Raw genomic sequence first — 21,418 nt, 5'->3', positions numbered from 1 at the left:
ATAGCAGGCCAATCTTATGGGCACAGACATAGCAGGCCAATCTTATGGGCACAGACATAGCAGGCCAATCTTATGGGCACAGATATAGCAGGCCAATCTTATGGGCACAGACATAGCAGGCCAATCTTATGGGCACAGACATAGCAGGCCAATCTTATGGGCACAGACATAGCAGGCCGTTCTTATGGGCACGGACATAGCAGGCCAATCCTGGGTTGTATATTATATCATATGATTATGTGTTATTTATATAGCGCCATCCAATTCCGCGGCGCTTTACCATGAGCCTTGCATGAGTAATGGGGACCTCTAAGCTGGGGTAGAGTTCCCCAAAAAATTGCAGACCTTCAGAGCACTCTGACATAGGCCCCCAGGTATCAACCCATTTAGACAGCGTAGTGCCGTGTGAATAACTTGAACCGGGCCGGGCAGTCCCTAAATGCCCAGTCGGCAAATAGCGGTATCCCAGCTGCATTGGGTATAAGCGGAAGTTGTGTGAGTGATTACCAAGTCCATGAAAGTAAGATGCATTGAGCGATACGCTCCTTACTGTGAAGCGGAATGCACCTGCTCACACAGATCTGTTGATGTTTCATCATTAATATAGATACCATCCTCATCTCTAAAAATATATAAAGTAGCAGTGCAGACTGGTCTTCCCAAGCCAGTGTGAGCCAGATCCAGGTCTGGTAACCTTATATCTATGCCATGGACGGTGAATTCGTACCAGAAAAATCTCCTCTGAGATCCCATGGCTGGACCCGAAAAATTATGCTATGAAGCACATGAATCCTAGATCCTAATACCTGTAACTCGCAGGAAACCGTGACAGACACTGTCAGCAAACAACCCACAGTATCCTGAGATATAGACAGTCAGCCAAACTCACAGCAATCTGTGATATACGCTGTTAGTAAAACTCGCAGTATCCCACGATATACACTATCAGCAAAACTCACAGAAAAATGTGACATGCACTGTCGGTAAGACACACTGCAATCTGCAATATACGCCAACAGTAAAACACGCAGAAATCCGTGATACACACCGTCAGCAAACTGCGGCGTACGCTCTCAGCAAACCGCGACGTACACTGTCAGCAAACCGCGACGTACACTGTCGGCAAACTGCGACGTACACTGTTGGCAAACTGCGACGTACACTCTCGGCAAACTGCGACGTACACTCTCGGCAAACTGCGACGTACACTCTCCAGAGACGCACACTCTCAGAAAACAGTGACGCACACTCTCAGTAAACAGTGACGTACACTCTCAGTAAACAGTGACGTACACTCTCCGCAGACGGAGACATACACTCTCAGCAGACGGAGACATACACTTTCAGCAGACGGAGACATACACTCTCAGCAGACAGTGACATACACTGATAGAAAAAAAGTGACCTACACTGACAGAAAAAAGTGACATACACCGACAGTAAACAATGGCATATACTGACAGTAAACAGTGAAATACACACAGAAAACAGTGACATATACTGACAGAAAACAGTGACATACACTGACAGAAAAACAGTGACATACACACACACAGTAAAACACCTAGCAATAAAATAAACAACTGTCATAGAACACATAAGCCTCATATGCAAAGAAAGGTGGTATAAAAAACCAAAAGGCTCACAGCCAGATATACACCGTATGTAAAATAAAGTCATGTGTAGACCGTGGAGGGAGGAGGGGCCGCGAGCAGGCGCCCCTTCTCTAGCCGGTCGGATCCACGTGGCTGAGAGGAACCCGGCCGCGGCAAGGCGGCCACGTGTGTGAGCGGACCGGTCGCGGGGTACTCGCGTCTGACCGCGAGAAAAACCCCGGGCGCCGGCTGGCTCACACCAGAGTTCAGGGAGTCAGAGGAGGCAGCCAAGCGGCTAGTCTCCTGACATCCCGAGCGGTGCGCCCGCAGCCCCAGAAGGGGGGGGGAACTAATAAAATGGCGCCAGGGAGAGGGTGGAGGGAGGGGGAAAGTAAACCGCAGGGGGACCCCCCCAAAAAACACCACATCTCCGGGAAAAAACATCCCCAAAGACACAGGGGGAATGAGTAGGAAAGGGGGAAGACCTGAAGCAAAATCAGGAAATAAAACAACGAAAATACTATGAATAATCTGCAAAGAAAACATAAAAAGGATAAAGGCTATAACAAAAAGCATAGCAAAAAATATATACAAGCAATATATATAATAAATAAAATATGATATCAATATAATAAAAATGACAAAATACAAAAACACATAAGATAGATATAATGATAACCTAAAGAAAGCATAATAAGACCCAAAGCCACCCACTATAAGCAGGAGGCAGAGGTACTCTGACCTGTACTGATGCGGAGCAGCAAAGAAAGAGGCAATGATGCATGAGGAGGGGAGTTTTATAGTACCTAACTTTTTTCTGATTGGTTGTTTTTCTGTGCTGCTGTGGAGTTCTAGTAAAGAGAGACTTAAGCAAATACGAAGCCTCCTGTCATGTTATAAAATTTGGGCTCCTGCCTCTCTATTTGTTTATACTGCCTAGATATTACATCTGATTCAGAAGAGTATCCTGTATTGCTATACTGTGGGTTTATCCCTCTCCATTGGAGCAATTCAAACCCAGAGCCAGGGGTGATAGGGCTCTGGTCCATGTGAGTAGATCCCCAGATATACTTTTAATCTTGTATACCCTGTATATACAGATAGTCTGCACTATATACTGTATATTTTTTCAGAGTACTCAGAGAAGATCCTGACTCCAGTGCAGTTGCTAGCGCACTCCAACTTTCTGGTATCTATTGCTAATTTGTGTCACTGTGTGTCACTTGGGGGTAGTGCAACAGCACTGCAGATATTCTTAAGCGCTTTGACTCCATCTGGTTTTTAACTCTTACAAGAGCTTAGTGATTATACTCTGGGGAGTATAGTGATTATAGCAATCCCCATAGTGTAGTTCTCTAATGCCCCAAACATGAGCTGAAACTTCATGAAGGTGCAAGATGATCTGAGAGTTTAATGGTACAGGTTGGATTTATATACAATTCCTCAGGCCAGAGGCACACTCCCTGGACCTGATGGAGCACTGCATTACAAACTGTACAGACCAATAAAAACAATGTAACAATGAACGACACTCCCACATACATTAAACAACCTCTCAAAAGCTAGCAATCCCCAGAGTGAATATAGCTGTCCCCTCCACACATGAGATGAGACTATGTTGAGGGTGAAGAGGAACTGATTTATTGGCAGCCACAACTGGCCTTATATGCAGGTCCCCATACAAGGGGTTTACACTAACATATTCCAGGGGCTTCCCCACTGGACCTGAGAGAGGACTGTGACAAAGTACACACTGTAATTACATTGGCTCTTAGGTCCAGGACACTCCCACACAAAACAAGGTAATCCCTCCCTTGTGCCTGAGAGATAATGGAGTCAGGATCTGTACTAAACTCAATTATCTCCAGGCACAGAATACATACATTTTAACACCCTCCCGAAAGTACCCCTAAAACACATGCAAACCCCACAAAAGTCACACCCCTGATAGCCACGGTCTGGGTGACCAACATATCCAAAAATCACCCAGATCGGTTCAGGGGTTCGGGATTTCCATGGAGGTCATAATTTGACCGACCGCACATGAGGCTTCAGCCCCAAAGAGTTCCATAAAATCAGGCTGTGCGGTCGGTCTCTTTCGGGAGTTCACAATACGACTGCAACCAGTTTGTATGTACACTTAGCAGTCTGTGCCCCTCTATTGGGAGTTTGCTCCCACCATCGAGTGTCCAATTATAGTTCCATGCACTAGACGACCAAACACTGCTTTATGTGTTAGGCAAGCTGACCGTTTCGAATGTTGCGGTTAGAGTTTGTTAACGAGTTCAATAGGGTTAATGAGCTGCACACTCCACTTACGGGTGGACCAACTATTCCGTAGTTGGTTCAGCATACGAACAGCATAAGTATAATCCTCCAAGAACCTGTGACGAGGTTCAGTTCATCACAGGTTGTATTCGTGGGATCTGAGCGCTATTTGGATATGTTGAATCCAGATAAGTAAAACCTTGAGAGGGGCAATAAATTGAATCTAGATAACAGAGACCCCGAGAGGGGCAATAGATTGAATCTAGATAATAACAGGGTAAAAAAGCAACTATTATGTATACTGTTAGATTGTTAGCTCTCTTGTCAAACCCCTTCAATGCTGGCATTGTTCCTGTAGTTTTGTTACTACATTATCTGACATTTTAACATTGTGTCTCAACTAGCAGAGCTGCACATTTACTGCACCCAGTCCCCCACTCACAGCACCCAGTCCCCCACTCACAGCACCCCGTCCCCCACTCACAGCACCCCGTCCCCCACTCACAGCACCCCGTCCCCCTCACAGCACCCAGTCCCCCACTCACAGCACCCCGTCCCCCTCACAGCACCCAGTCCCCCACTCACAGCACCCAGTCCCCCACTCACAGCACCCAGTCCCCCACTCACAGCACCCAGTCCCCCACTCACAGCACCCAGCCCCCACTCACAGCACCCAGTCCCCCACTCACGGCACCCAGTTCCCCACTCACAGCACCCAGTTCCCCACTCACTGCACCGAGTCCCCACTCACTGCACCGAGTCGCCCACTCACTGCACCCAGTCCCCACTCACTAGACCGAGTCACCCACTCACTACACCAAGTCCCCACTCACTGTACACAGTCGCCCACTCACTGTACACAGTCGCCCACTCACTGTACACAGTCGCCCACTCACTGTACACAGTCGCCCACTCACTGCACACAGTCCCCACTCACTGCACACAGTCCCCACTCACTGCACACAGTCCCCACTCACTAGACCGAGTCACCCACTCACAGCACCCAGTCCCCACTCACTGCACCAAGTCCCCACTCACTGCACCCAGTCCCCACTCACTGCACCCAGTCCCCACTCACTGCACCCAGTCCCCACTCACTGCACCCAGTCCCCACTCACTGCACCCAGTCCCCAATCACTGCACCCAGTCCCCACTCACTGCACCGAGTCCCCACTCACTGTACACAGTCGCCCACTCACTGCACCCAGTCCCCACTCACTAGACCGAGTCCCCCACTCACAGCACCCAGTCCCCCACTCACAGCACCCAGTCCCCACTCACTGCACCGAGTCCCCACTCACTGCACCGAGTCCCCACTCACTGCACCGAGTCCCCACTCACTGCACCGAGTCCCCACTCACTGCACCGAGCCCCACTCACTGCACTGAGTCCCCACTCACTGTACACAGTCGCCCACTCACTGCACCCAGTCCCCACTCACTACACCAAGTCACCCACTCACTACACCAAGTCCCCACTCACTACACCAAGTCCCCACTCACTGCACCGAGTCCCCACTCACTGCACCGAGTCCCCACTCACTGTACACAGTTGCCCACTCACTGCACCCAGTCCCCACTTACTAGACCGAGTCCCCACTCACTGCACCGAGTCCCCAATCACAGAGATGGTAATTACCTTGTTTAGAAGAACACTGTTCAGATCTTCCTCAGTCAGTTCCTTCATTTCTTTTGCTAAATCTGCAGTGACACAACACTACAACCAGGCACCGCTCTGCAAATACTAGAACACACGGCTCTGCACGGCAGCTGTACTACACTACACCTGCAGGAGCGCTATTAGTCCTGTAGAGGAAATGTGCAACATGCCACCTCTAACTGTATCACCCCTCGATGTGCCACCCCTCGTATCACTGCTTGCTGTCCTATCCCAGTCTGTGCAACGCCCAACGGTATCACCCCTGGCTGTCCTACCCCTCGCTGTGTCACCCTATCACTGTCATATCCCTCTCTGTACCACTCAGCTGTGCTAGTTAGTCTGCATCACCCCTCTCTGTGCGCCTCTAGCTGTGCCACCCCTAACTGTATCACCCCCCTCGTATCACCTCACGCTGTCCTATCCAAGTCTGTATCACCCCTCACTGTGCCAACCCTCTCTGTATCACCCCTCACGGTGTCACCGCTCGCTGTATCACCCCTCACTGTGCCATCCCTCTCTGTATCACCCCTCACTGTGCCAACCCTCTCTGTATCACCCCTCACTGTGTCACTGCTCGCTGTCTCACCCCTCACTGTGCCAACCCTCTCTGTATCACCCCTCACTGTGCCAACCCTCTCTGTATCATCCCTCACTGTGTCACTGCTCGCTGTCTCACCCCTCACTGTGCCAACCCTCTTTGTATCACCCCTCACTGTGCCAACCCTCTCTGTATCATCCCTCACTGTGTCACTGCTCGCTGTCTCACCCCTCACTGTGCCAACCCTCTCTGTATCACCTCTCCCGGTGCCACCGCTCGCTGTCTCACCCCTCACTGTGCCAACCCTCTTTGTATCACCCCTCTCTGTGCCCCTCTTGCTGTGCCACCCCTAACTGTATAACCCCTCACTGTGCCACTGCTCGCTGTATCACCCCTCACTGTGCCACCGCTCCCTGTATCACCCCTCAAGGTATCACCCCTTTCTGTGCCACCGCTCACTGTATCACCCCCTTTCGCTGTGCCACCCCTCTATGTGCTTGTTGCTCAGCTCTCTATGCCTGGGCACTGAGCTGGCTTCCTGTCTGCTACTCTCCCTGCCTGACCTTGTGTAGATGCAGATTGCTGCCCTTGTCACTTCAATCTCTGCATTGTGTTATTTACAGTAAACAGAGACAAATTGATTGTTTAAACGATCACAACCCACAGCAAACACACACAAAAATACTGCAAACTGCCCCATCTACACTGACTGCAAGCTGCCCCATCTACGCTGACTGCAAACTGCCCCATCTACGCTGACTGCAAACTGCCCCCATCTACACTGACTGCAAACTGCCCCCATCTACACTGACTGCAAACTGCCCCCATCTACACTGACTGCAAACTGCCCCCATCTACACTGACTGCAAACTGCCCCCATCTACACTGACTGCAAACTGCCCCCATCTACACTGACTGCAAACTGCCCCCATCTACACTGACTGCAAACTGCCCCCATCTACACTGACTGCAAACTGCCCCCATCTACACTGACTGCAAACTGCCCCCATCTACACTGACTGCAAACTGTCCCCCATCTACACTGACTGCAAACTGTCCCCCATCTACACTGACTGCAAACTGTCCCCCATCTACACTGACTGCAAACTGTCCCCCATCTACACTGACTGCAAACTGCCCCCAACTACACTGACTGCAAACTGCCCCCATCTACACTGACTGCAAACTGCCCCCATCTACACTGACTGCAAACTGCCCCCATCTACACTGACTGCAAACTGCCCCCATCTACACTGACTGCAAACTGCCCCCATCTACACTGACTGCAAACTGCCCCCATCTACACTGACTGCAAACTGCCCCCCATCTACACTGACTGCAAACTGCCCCCATCTACACTGACGGCAAACTGCCCCCATCTACACTGACTGCAAACTGCCCCCAATCTACACTGACTGCAAGCTGCCCCCATCTACACTGACTGCAAACTGCCCCCATCTAGACTGACTGCAAACTGCCTCATCTACACTGACGGCAAACTGCCCCATCTACACTGACTGCAAACTGCCCCCAATCTACACTGACTGAAAACTGCCCCCAATCTACACTGACTGCAAACTGCCTCATCTACACTGACTGCAAACTGCCCCCATCTACACTGACTGCAAACTGCCCCCATCTACACTGACGGCAAACTGCCTCATCTACACTGACTGCAAACTGCCTCATCTACACTGACTGCAAACTGCCTCATCTACACTGACTGCAAACTGCCTCATCTACACTGACTGCAAACTGCCCCCAATCTACACTGACTGCAAACTGCCCCCATCTACACTGACTGCAAACTGCCCCCATCTACACTGACTGCAAACTGCCCCCATCTACACTGACGGCAAACTGCCTCATCTACACTGACGGCAAACTGCCTCATCTACACTGACTGCAAACTGCCCCATCTACACTGACTGCAAACTGCCCCCAATCTACACTGACTGCAAACTGTCCCCCATCTACACTGACTGCAAACTGCCCCCATCTACACTGACTGCAAACTGCCCCCATCTACACTCACTGCAAACTGCCCCATCTACACTCAGTGCAAACTGCCCCCATCTACACTGACGGCAAACTGCCCCCAATCTACACTGACTGCAAACTGCCCCCCATCTACACTGACTGCAAACTGCCCCCCATCTACACTGACTGCAAACTGCCCCCATCTACACTGACTGCAAACTGCCCCCATCTACACTGACTGCAAACTGCCCCCATCTACACTGACTGCAAACTGCCCCCATCTACACTGACTGCAAACTGCCCCTGTGGCGAAACCAACCTCACCACTGGGCCCTGGAGAAGCCTGTTTGCTAGCCTCCTACCTGCTGATTATGGCCCCTGGGTTATTTGGGGCATATTGTACTGTATATCGCTGCTACTGGCCCTTTTAACAGCATCTATGGACATATTGGGACTTTTGGGACTACTGTCCCTTTAAGACTGTGATACATATTCTAGTGTACTGCCTGTAATATTATATGTGTATTTGTGTATTAAGTTTAACCTGGGATATGTATGCAGCATTCATCTGATTGTTCGGTAGAATCACTCCATTTATTATATTGAGTGAAACTACCGAACAACCAGACCACCCAGGAATAAGTGTGCCTCCAATTACAGTTTGCAACAATGTTGCAAACAGGTAATTGGCAATCAGTGTAATGTATCCTTTGTCCTCTGGGTGGCCGCCATTCGGGAAACAAACACGTGGCGGCGGCCATCTTAAACTACCGAACAGCGGTGTTTTGCCGTCGAGTGTCTGGAACTAAAATCGGACACTTGACTAGGCAAACACCGCTGAGACCTCCATACTTCCAGGAATTCGTATAAAAACTACCGAATGACCAGCCGTTCGGTAGAAAGAACCCCACAAACAAGGGAATTCATTCAAACCCTCTCCAGGCTCTATAACACAGGCAATTCGCCTGTTTTCATTCCCTTGTTTGTGACCGACCGCAGGGCCAAAATGCATGGAACTGTTTTCGGATACTTTACCCATGCGGTCGGTCAAATCTTTGGAACCCCATATCTCCCGAACTGTTCATCCGAATGACTTGAATTTTGGATATGTTTCCCCCCTGAATAAGGGCTATCCAGCGATGCTGGATTTAAAGGTGTACCCCCTGTTTTTGGGGTACATCCAGAACTTGGCTGGAAAAGTGTACCGGATAATTGGGTTTAATGTTATCTGAGGGGAGGGGATGTGTGGGCTGAACCATGTATGTGATTGGTTATTTTATGCCTCCCCCTGGGTGTGGCCTGTATGTGTATTATTGTAATAAAAGCCGGGCTGGATGAGACAGTCCAGAGTTCCTGTTTTACCCTCAAAGTGATGTGTCGTCTCATTATTGGGGGGAAGGATTTATTGCATGCTGTTCCAGTTGACTGCTAGGAGTACAAGCCTATTCGTATGGTTCCTATTCAATGGTCTACAGCATTCATATGCTTGGGAGAGTTTAAAAGGTTTCTCGGATTCGGTGATTGTGGTGTCTGCCAGAGTGCTTGGAGTCCTCAGGAAGCACTAGGAGCATCCATTAACGGAGGTACCCAGTCGGGGTGCCAGGTGATCCGTTACAGCCCCAATCTACACTGACTGCAAACTGCCCCCATCTACACTGACGGCAAGCTGCCCCATCTACACTGACTGCAAACTGCCCCCATCTACACTGACGGCAAACTGCCCCCCATCTACACTGACGGCAAACTGCCCCCCATCTACACTGACGGCAAACTGCCCCCCATCTACACTGACGGCAAACTGCCCCCCATCTACACTGACGGCAAACTGCCCCCCATGTACAGTGACTGCAAACTGCCCCCCATCTACAGTGACTGCAAACTGCCCCCCATCTACACTGACTGCAAACTGCCCCCCATCTACACTGACTGCAAACTGCCCCCCATCTACACTGACTGCAAACTGCCCCCATCTACACTGACTGCAAACTGCCCCATCTACACTGACTGCAAACTGCCCCCATCTACACTGACGGCAAACTGCCCCCATCTACACTGACGGCAAACTGCCCCCATCTACACTGACTGCAAACTGCCCCCATCTACACTGACTGCAAACTGCCCCCCATCTACACTGACTGCAAACTGCCCCCATCTACAGTGACTGCAAACTGCCCCCATCTACACTGACTGCAAACTGCCCCCATCTACAGTGACTGCAAACTGCCCCCTCCTACACTGACTGCAAACTGCCCCATCTACACTGACTGCAAACTGCCCCCATCTATACTGACTGCAAACTGCCCCCATCTACACTGACGGCAAACTGCCCCCATCTACACTGACGGCAAACTGCCCCCATCTACACTGACGGCAAACTGCCCCCATCTACACTGACTGCAAACTGCCCCCATCTACACTGACTGCAAACTGCCCCCATCTACACTGACTGCAAACTGCCCCCATCTACACTGGCTGCAAACTGCCCCCCTCCTACACTGGCTGCAAACTGCCCCCATCTACACTCACTGCAAACTGCCCCATCTACACTCACTGCAAACTGCCCCATCTACACTGACTGCAAACTGCCCCCCTCCTACACTGACTGCAAACTGCCCCCATCTACACTGACTGCAAACTGCCCCCATCTACACTGACTGCAAACTGCCCCCATCTACACTGACTGCAAACTGCCCCCATCTACACTGACTGCAAACTGCCCCCATCTACAGTGACTGCAAACTGCCCCCATCTACACTGACTGCAAACTGCCCCCTCCTACACTGACTGCAAACTGCCCCCATCTACACTGACTGCAAACTGCCCCCCATCTACACTGACTGCAAACTGCCCCCATCTACACTGACTGCAAACTGCCCCCATCTACACTGACGGCAAACTGCCCCCATCTACACTGACTGCAAACTGCCCCCATCTACACTGACTGCAAACTGCCCCCATCTACACTGACTGCAAACTGCCCCCATCTACACTGGCTGCAAACTGCCCCCCTCCTACACTGGCTGCAAACTGCCCCCATCTACACTGACTGCAAACTGCCCCATCTACACTCACTGCAAACTGCCCCATCTACACTGACTGCAAACTGCCCCCCTCCTACACTGACTGCAAACTGCCCCCATCTACACTGACTGCAAACTGCCCCCATCTACACTGACTGCAAACTGCCCCCATCTACACTGACTGCAAACTGCCCCCATCTACAGTGACTGCAAACTGCCCCCATCTACACTGACTGCAAACTGCCCCCATCTACACTGACTGCAAACTGCCCCCATCTACACTGACTGCAAACTGCCCCCCATCTACACTGACTGCAAACTGCCCCCATCTACACTGACTGCAAACTGCCCCCATCTACACTGACTGCAAACTGCCCCCATCTACACTGACTGCAAACTGCCCCCATCTACACTGACTGCAAACTGCCCCCTCCTACACTGACTGCAAACTGCCCCCATCTACACTGACTGCAAACTGCCCCCCATCTACACTGACTGCAAACTGCCCCCATCTACACTGACTGCAAACTGCCCCCATCTACACTGACTGCAAACTGCCCCCATCTACACTGACTGCAAACTGCCCCCCTCCTACACTGACTGCAAACTGCCCCATCTACACTGACTGCAAACTGCCCCCATCTACACTGACTGCAAACTGCCCCCATCTACACTGACTGCAAACTGCCCCCATCTACACTGACTGCAAACTGCCCCCATCTACACTGACTGCAAACTGTCCCCATCTACACTGACTGCAAACTGCCCCCATCTACAGTGACTGCAAACTTCCCCCATCTACACTGACTGCAAACTGCCCCATCTACACTGACTGCAAACTGCCCCCATCTACACTGACTGCAAACTGCCCCCTCCTACACTGGCTGCAAACTGCCCCCATCTACACTGGCTGCAAACTGCCCCCATCTACACTGACTGCAAACTGCCCCCATCTACACTGACTGCAAACTGCCCCCATCTACACTGACTGCAAACTGCCCCCATCTACAGTGACTGCAAACTGCCCCCATCTACACTGACTGCAAACTGCCCCCATCTACACTGACTGCAAACTGCCCCCATCTACACTGACTGCAAACTGCCCCCCATCTACACTGACTGCAAACTGCCCCCATCTACACTGACTGCAAACTGCCCCCATCTACACTGACTGCAAACTGCCCCCATCTACAGTGACTGCAAACTGCCCCCATCTACACTGACTGCAAACTGCCCCCTCCTACACTGACTGCAAACTGCCCCCATCTACACTGACTGCAAACTGCCCCCCATCTACACTGACTGCAAACTGCCCCCATCTACACTGACTGCAAACTGCCCCCATCTACACTGACTGCAAACTGCCCCCATCTACACTGACTGCAAACTGCCCCCCTCCTACACTGACTGCAAACTGCCCCATCTACACTGACTGCAAACTGCCCCCATCTACACTGACTGCAAACTGCCCCCATCTACACTGACTGCAAACTGCCCCCATCTACACTGACTGCAAACTGCCCCCATCTACACTGACTGCAAACTGTCCCCATCTACACTGACTGCAAACTGCCCCCATCTACAGTGACTGCAAACTTCCCCCATCTACACTGACTGCAAACTGCCCCATCTACACTGACTGCAAACTGCCCCCATCTACACTGACTGCAAACTGCCCCCTCCTACACTGGCTGCAAACTGCCCCCATCTACACTGGCTGCAAACTGCCCCCATCTACACTGACTGCAAACTGCCCCCATCTACACTGACGGCAAACTGCCCCCATCTACACTGACGGCAAACTGCCCCCATCTACACTGACTGCAAACTGCCCCCTCCTACACTGGCTGCAAACTGCCCCCATCTACACTGGCTGCAAACTGCCCCCATCTACACTGACTGCAAACTGCCCCCATCTACACTGACGGCAAACTGCCCCCATCTACACTGACTGCAAACTGCCCCCATCTACACTGACTGCAAACTGCCCCCCATCTACACTGACTGCAAACTGCCCCCCCATCTACACTGACTGCAAACTGCCCCCCCATCTACACTGACTGCAAACTGCCCCCCCATCTACACTGACTGCAAACTGCCCCCATCTACACTGACTGCAAACTGCCCCCATCTACACTGACTGCAAACTGCCCCCATCTACACTGACTGCAAACTGCCCCCCTCCTACACTGACTGCAAACTGCCCCCGTCTACACTGACTGCAAACTGCCCCCATCTACACTGACTGCAAACTGCCCCCATCTACACTGACTGCAAACTGCCCCCATCTACACTGACTGCAAACTGCCCCATCTACACTGACTGCAAACTGCCCCCCATCTACACTGACTGCAAACTGCCCCCATCTACACTGACTGCAAACTGCCCCCATCTACACTGACTGCAAACTGCCCCCATCTACACTGACTGCAAACTGCCCCCATCTACACTGACTGCAAACTGCCCCCATCTACACTGACTGCAAACTGCCCCCCTCCTACACTGACTGCAAACTGCCCCCGTCTACACTGACTGCAAACTGCCCCCATCTACACTGACTGCAAACTGCCCCCATCTACACTGACTGCAAACTGCCCCATCTACACTGACTGCAAACTGCCCCATCTACACTGACTGCAAACTGCCCCCATCTACACTGACTGCAAACTGCCCCCATCTACAGTGACTGCAAACTGCCCCCATCTACACTGACTGCAAACTGCCCCCATCTACACTGACTGCAAACTGCCCCCATCTACACTGACTGTAACTCCACAGACAGAAGTAAGTGAGGACATGACGGGGATCTCATTGTAGGTCAGGTTAGTTGGGGTGTTTTTATGTCCATTATTTGCATGTTGTTGTGGTTACACTGGGGTTTTATTTAGTAATTGTGGAGATCAGACAGTTTGTAACAGCCGAGGACATTAACACATTTTACTACACTTGCGGTACGGTGGGGTGTGGGGCTCTTTTTAATATATTTATCGCATAATCCAGTAAAAAAAATGTAAATGTATATATGACAGGATAGGTGGCCGTGGGTGAAAAGCCAGGCTCGCTACCCCCCCTCAACCAGCGCCAGACTGACGATACATAGTGACAGGACCCACTGACCCAGATTCTGTGTCCCAGTTTTATCTCCTGCAGGCACAGCTTCCACCAACTAAATGTCAATATTTCACTCCCTGTATAACAGCTGGTTATACCTGGCACTCGCTGTGCCCTTCGCTCCCTGTATAACAGCTGGTTATACCTGGCACTCGCTGTGCCCCTCGCTCCCTGTCTAACAGCTGGTTATACCTGGCACTCGCTGTGCCTTTCACTCCCTGTATAACAGCTGGTTATACCTGGCACTCGCTGTGCCCTTCGCTCCCTAACAGCTGGTTATACCTGGCACTCGCTGTGCCTTTCACTCCCTGTCTAACAGCTGGTTATACCTGGCACTCTCTGTGCCTTTCACTCCCTGTCTAACAGCTGGTTATACTTGGCACTCGCTGTGCCTTTCACTCCCTGTATAACAGCTGGTTATACTTGGCACTCGCTGTGCCCCTCACTCCCTGTATAACAGCTGGTTATACCTGGCACTCGCTGTGCCTTTCACTCCCTGTATAACAGCTGGTTATACCTGGCACTCGCTGTGCCTTTCACTCCCTGTCTAACAGCTGGTTATACCTGGCACTCGCTGTGCCTTTCACTCCCTGTCTAACAGCTGGTTATACTTGGCACTCGCTGTGCCCCTCACTCCCTGTATAACAGCTGGTTATACTTGGCACTCGCTGTGCCTTTCACTCCCTGTATAACAGCTGGTTATACCTGGCACTCGCTGTGCCCTTCGCTCCCTAACAGCTGGTTATACCTGGCACTCGCTGTGCCTTTCACTCCCTGTATAACAGCTGGTTATACCTGGCACTCGCTGTGCCCCTCGCTCCCTGTCTAACAGCTGGTTATACCTGGCACTCGCTGTGCCCTTCGCTCCCTAACAGCTGGTTATACCTGGCACTCGCTGTGCCTTTCACTCCCTGTATAACAGCTGGTTATACCTGGCACTCGCTGTGCCCCTCGCTCCCTGTCTAACAGCTGGTTATACCTGGCACTCGCTGTGCCCCTCGCTCCCTGTATAACAGCTGGTTATACTTGGCACTCGCTGTGCCCCTCACTCCCTGTATAACAGCTGGTTATACTTGGCACTCGCTGTGCCTTTCACTCCCTGTATAACAGCTGGTTATACCTGGCACTCGCTGTGCCCTTCGCTCCCTAACAGCTGGTTATACCTGGCACTCGCTGTGCCTTTCACTCCCTGTATAACAGCTGGTTATACCTGGCACTCGCTGTGCCTTTCACTCCCTGTATAACAGCTGGTTATACCTGGCACTCGCTGTGCCCTTCGCTCCCTAACAGCTGGTTATACCTGGCACTCGCTGTGCCTTTCACTCCCTGTATAACAGCTGGTTATACCTGGCACTCGCTGTGCCCCTCGCTCCCTGTCTAACAGCTGGTTATACCTGGCACTCGCTGTGCCCCTCGCTCCCTGTCTAACAGCTGGTTATACCTGGCACTCGCTGTGCCCCTCGCTCCCTGTATAACAGCTGGTTATACTTGGCACTCGCTGTGCCCCTCACTCCCTGTATAACAGCTGGTTATACTTGGCACTCGCTGTGCCTTTCACTCCCTGTATAACAGCTGGTTATACCTGGCACTCGCTGTGCCCTTCGCTCCCTAACAGCTGGTTATACTTGGCACTCGCTGTGCCTTTCACTCCCTGTATAACAGCTGGTTATACCTGGCATTCGCTGTGCCCCTCGCTCCCTGTATAACAGCTGGTTATACCTGGCACTCGCTGTGCCCTTCGCTCCCTAACAGCTGGTTATACTTGGCACTCGCTGTGCCCCTCACTCCCTGTATAACAGCTGGTTATACCTGGCACTCGCTGTGCCTTTCACTCCCTGTATAACAGCTGGTTATACCTGGCATTCGCTGTGCCCCTCGCTCCCTGTATAACAGCTGGTTATACCTGGCACTCGCTGTGCCCTTCGCTCCCTAACAGCTGGTTATACTTGGCACTCGCTGTGCCCCTCACTCCCTGTATAACAGCTGGTTATACTTGGCACTCGCTGTGCCTTTCACTCCCTGTATAACAGCTGGTTATACCTGGCACTCGCTGTGCCCTTCGCTCCCTAACAGCTGGTTATACTTGGCACTCGCTGTGCCTTTCACTCCCTGTATAACAGCTGGTTATACCTGGCATTCGCTGTGCCCCTCGCTCCCTGTATAACAGCTGGTTATACCGGGCACTCGCTGTGCCCTTCGCTCCCTAACAGCTGGTTATACTTGGCACTCGCTGTGCCCCTCACTCCCTGTATAACAGCTGGTTATACCTGGCACTCGCTGTGCCTTTCACTCCCTGTATAACAGCTGGTTATACCTGGCATTCGCTGTGCCCCTCGCTCCCTGTATAACAGCTGGTTATATCTTGCACTCGCTGTGCCCCTCGCTCCCTAACAGCTGGTTATACTTGGCACTCGCTGTGCCCCTCACTCCCTGTATAACAGCTGGTTATACCTGGCACTCGCTGTGCCTTTCACTCCCTGTATAACAGCTGGTTATACCTGGCACTCGCTGTGCCCTTCGCTCCCTGTATAACAGCTGGTTATACCTGGCACTCGCTGTACCCTTCGCTCCCTAACAGCTGGTTATACTTGGCACTCGCTGTGCCCCTCACTCCCTGTATAACAGCTGGTTATACTTGGCACTCGCTGTGCCTTTCACTCCCTGTATAACAGCTGGTTATACCTGGCACTCGCTGTGCCCTTCGCTCCCTAACAGCTGGTTATACTTGGCACTCGCTGTGTCTTTCACTCCCTGTATAACAGCTGGTTATACCTGGCACTCGCTGTGCCTTTCACTCCCTGTATAACAGCTGGTTATACCTGGCATTCGCTGTGCCCCTCGCTCCCTGTATAACAGCTGGTTATACCTGGCACTCGCTGTGCCCTTCGCTCCCTAACAGCTGGTTATACTTGGCACTCGCTGTGCCCCTCACTCCCTGTATAACAGCTGGTTATACCTGGCACTCGCTGTGCCTTTCACTCCCTGTATAACAGCTGGTTATACCTGGCATTCGCTGTGCCCCTCGCTCCCTGTATAACAGCTGGTTATACCTGGCACTCGCTGTACCCTTCGCTCCCTAACAGCTGGTTATACTTGGCACTCGCTATGCCCCTCACTCCCTGTATAACAGCTGGTTATACTTGGCACTCGCTGTGCCCCTCACTCCCTGTATAACAGCTGGTTATATCTTGCACTCGCTGTGCCCTTCGCTCCCTAACAACTGGTTATACTTAGCATTCACTGTGCCCCTCGCTCCCTGTATAACAGCTGGTTATACCTGGCACTCGCTGTGACATTGGCTGCACTTGATACCATTTATGATCTCTGCTTGGACAAACCCCATGCCTGAAGTACGTGGTGAACATTTTTCTTGAGGTTTATTTCATTTAATTGACCAAAAACATTGGACCCCTATCCAACATCATCTAGAATCTGTCTCTACACTTCCTTTTCCCCTCACAAAAAGCTTTGAATTAGGAGTGATTTAGATGCTTTATGTTGCCAAGATTGTGGCCCAGTCTGATCTCATCCTGTTTTACACTAGTACAGGATCTGTTCTTGGGCTGATGTCTAGGAGTTTACCCTTTGGCAAATTAAATACTATCTGTAGCAGGCCTCCTAGCAACCAGACTGGCTGGCCCTACTCAGCGGCATACTTCCCCAGGCGGGAGTCAGAATACAGAAAGACCCATTTCCCACTCGGTAACCGGACGACACACAGTCCCGGGGGTACAACAACTTTATTGGCCACATGCGGCTTTATACTTTTCCCCGCGCAAGGGGTGGATCACACACAAAGACAATGTCCCCTCCCAGGGGTCCTCATAACGGATCCGAAACCCCAGTCCCTTTGTCCTCTGTTCCCACCACTCAGTGTCCCCTCCCAGGACCCTCCTCCTCCAACGGTCCCTGTTCCCGCCATCCATCCCCACGATTCCCCGCCTCCGGGGACAGGGGGTCTTCATCCCATGAGCCTCTGTACCTGGGAACCCCAGCGCTGGAAAGCTTCCCGCCTCCTGGTCACAGAAAGCATGCCAAACCGCCATTGTCCCCTACCAATCTCAGGGACCCCCAGCATGGTGACCGCCACGAGCAGCCTCCGTTAGTGGGATCCCTGGGGGAAACTAGGCAAGGCAAGCGTCTCCTTTCGGGACACGAATGCTCCCCCTGGCTGCCGTTCGTCTAGATAAACGGCGGCCGCTCAGGGGAGCACTCATTAATTACTTCCCTTGCGGTTTCACACTTGTTGCAAGTTGCCAATGTTCTAATTGATTGGTGCAAACATTCCAAGGGCCACTGGGGAGGTCCGCGTTCGGAAACCGAAAGAGGTGGGAAGCAATCCACGAATGCTCCCCCTGGACGGCATTCAATAAACGGGGAGGCACGGACCGAGGCTTCCCTTGTGGTTTTGACATCTTATTACGAGGTGCAAACGTACTAAACCAACATTCTAAACGAGTCGTTGGGGTCGTCCCAGTTAGGGAGGGGAATGCATTACCTTCTTCTAGGCCAGGGGTCCTCAAACTCCGGCCCCCCAGATGTTGCTGAACTACAACTCCCATGATTCTCTGGCTATCTATGTAATTCAAAGAATCATGGGAATTGTAGTTCAGCAACATCTGGGGGGCGGAGTTTGAGGATCCCTGTTCTAGGCCCTCCCTAACGGGAGCAGGCACATTCATACAAAAAGTACAGAGAAATACAGAGAAATTAACACAATTCCCGAACTGGCAGCGGTCCCACCACACGATCAGCCATAACTGCTGACTTATAAGCTTGATGGTGGAACCAGGGCTCAGTTTGATTCTGCGTTGGTTGCTGACTTTGTTCATCTGTAGTAGCCGTAGGTGAAACACGAAATTACTTCATATCCAACACTTTCACCCTGTTCATCCTCAGCCTCCACACCACAGTAAGAAACACGGAAAAAAACAAACAACCAAAAGACACATCAGAGTCAGTCACAAACCATGGTATAAAGGTTCTTTTAATTTATTTTTAAATATTCTCTATCCCCTGAGTGTCCATCAAACAGTCACAGAATCCAGCCCCTCCTCGGCCTCTGAACTGATCCCTGGCTATTTTACCAGGCACTTTTTGGTCCTGAGTTCCACAGTTTTGGTTGACGACCTAATGCATTCCTCTCCTTCAGATAGGTCCTTCACAAACCAGTGGTTTGAAATTGCAGACAGGTCTCACATGGTCTGTGCCATCACCGGTACTGGCACTCTGGCCAGGTCACCCTATAGGTTACGTCAAAGCCTGGGTGTCTGTAGATGTAGTAAGGGAAAGCTCCTCTTCCTCCTCACTGCTTGAACCCACAATGTTCTCAGAATCCTCCTGAAAGAGACATGGACCAGTCAGACCAGGATTTAGTAAGAGGCTCCTACTTATTACAACTGCCACCCCAGCTTACCAGGATTAGTTAGATATTTCTTCAGCAGACCATCTCCTACTCCACTCCTTTACTTTAACTCAAACAAAGCTAGTCAGCCTCCACCACTAGCCCACCTCCTCCACTGTTAGCCCGTCTCCTCTCCACTGCTAGCCCACCTCCTCTCCTCCATGGCTTGCCCTTGTCCTCCCTCCCTATCCACCACTAGACAATCTCCTCCCCTCTCCCTCCACCGCTAGCCCACCTACTCCACTACATCTCTGATTTCAAGTCCAGCCATAGAGGTTATGATGCTTTTAATGTCTCTCTAAACCTATAACCCATTTTGTGTCTTGAATACCAGGTAATTTTACAGCTTCAACTAGGCTCTACATGTCCCACAAATTGCTATTATATACACACACCATCTTTCCACACACCATATGCCCATTCAGAAGGCTGAGCGATAGCTCCTCTTCTTCCCCCAGCCGCCGATACGAGCACACCTGCAGGTCAGACAGAGTCTCGGGGAGCGGGCAGTTTAAGGTCTCTGGTAAGAGAAGGCTGAGGGTTCCCGAGGTGAGACCAGTAACTCCAAATACGATGAATGGAAGGGACGCCTGAATGTATCGCTGGGAATTATACACAATATGAATACTGAGACAAGGTTTATCAGAAAAATAAACATACGATAAACACTGAATTTTGTAATGTATCTGGACATATTCACAAAAGAGAGAACCAGATATGGCAAACACTTGCTCCTTTTACACAGCCATGGAAACATCTCCAGAAACAAATCAAAATGTACTGCAAGATACTACATCGTGCCGCGTATCACGCGTAAGACTGAAAACACAGCAGCAGCATTACATAGAAACATTTAGTAAAATGAAGGGACGGTGACCTTGTCCGAGGCATATGCTCACGTTGGCTCATCCATCCACTCCTCCATGAGCAGAGAGTGAAGAGTTTACCTAACACAGTACTTAACTTGGGGATAACATCCTTACACTTATGTTTAAGAGACCCTTTTGAGTGTTACAGGACTACGATCCCCAAAGTCTACACTTTTTTGAGAAACATAAAAAAAGTATTAAATGGTTTCAGTGTTACTGTGTGGTACCAGACCCACATTATGTTGAGGAGGGAGAAATACTGGATTATAACTGTGGGTAGCAGGTCCATCTTGGGATGGAGGTGGAGTGTGTGTGGTCTCCCATCTGGATTAAGAATACACATGAGACGGCAGAAGGGTTCCTCTCCTACTGCTCAGGTAAGATGATCAGACAGTGAGTGGGCTCAATATTAATTAATATTCACATGTTTTTATTAGTGCAGTTTTAGCACAGCATATGAGGAGTAGCCGAAGTCAATGGATGCCAGAGGTCAGAGTAAACTTAGTCAGAAGCCGGGTCAATAATAAGTAGCAGATCAAACGACAGGAACACTGGTACGAAACACACAACAGGATCAAAGACTTGACACTGATCACAGGGCGAGGCAGAGTTTAAATACCCTGCTGATGTCTGATCAGGGTCAGGTGAAGCACAGCCATAGTCAAGGTACAGCCGCCAGTGTAGTAGATATGCCAGGATGAACAGGACCAGCTAAACAAAGCTGCTGTGGCTCAGAGATAGGAAGAAGGACCAGGACTGCGAAGTTCCTTGGTTCAAATCCCCTGTTGGGCACTCCAGGGACGACCACGTCTGTATGTTGTGGTGAGAACTGTGACAGTTGTAGTCAATGAAGTATATTCGAAGCTTGGGCTTGTCACCAGTGGGGTACCTCAGGGATCTGTACTTGGACCCATTCTCTTTAATATTTTTATTAGTGATATTGCAGAAGGTCTTGATGGTAAGGTATGTCTTTT

General features: G+C 51.0%; 2 protein-coding genes across 3 annotated transcripts in view; both read right to left on the bottom strand.

Annotated features, from left to right (window-relative positions):
* MAB21L3 (mab-21 like 3) overlaps positions 1-5,710 on the bottom strand; it is a 110,814-nt gene extending 105,104 nt beyond the window's left edge. Inside the window, exon 1 of the mRNA XM_063445852.1 lies at positions 5,502-5,710. Within this exon, the coding sequence (XP_063301922.1) occupies positions 5,502-5,549 (48 nt within the window). The 5' untranslated portion in view covers positions 5,550-5,710. The remainder of the gene's footprint in view (positions 1-5,501) is intronic.
* A 13,477-nt stretch (positions 5,711-19,187) lies between these two features.
* The window catches only part of SLC22A15 (solute carrier family 22 member 15), a 62,299-nt gene continuing 60,068 nt past the window's right edge, over positions 19,188-21,418 (bottom strand). For both annotated transcript variants that reach the window (XM_063445841.1, XM_063445833.1), the window contains exons 12-13: positions 19,986-20,177; positions 19,188-19,511 (exon numbers count right to left, since the gene is read on the bottom strand). In XM_063445841.1, coding sequence (XP_063301911.1) covers positions 19,422-19,511; positions 19,986-20,177 — 282 coding nt within the window. In that variant the 3' untranslated portion in view covers positions 19,188-19,421. The remainder of the gene's footprint in view (positions 19,512-19,985; positions 20,178-21,418) is intronic.

Source organism: Pelobates fuscus, chromosome 1 (assembly GCF_036172605.1).
Source record: "Pelobates fuscus isolate aPelFus1 chromosome 1, aPelFus1.pri, whole genome shotgun sequence".
NCBI classification, from domain to species: Eukaryota; Metazoa; Chordata; class Amphibia; order Anura; family Pelobatidae; genus Pelobates; species Pelobates fuscus.
The sequence above is the reverse complement of the archived record's forward strand: the minus strand, read 5'-3'. Positions and strand labels throughout refer to the sequence as shown.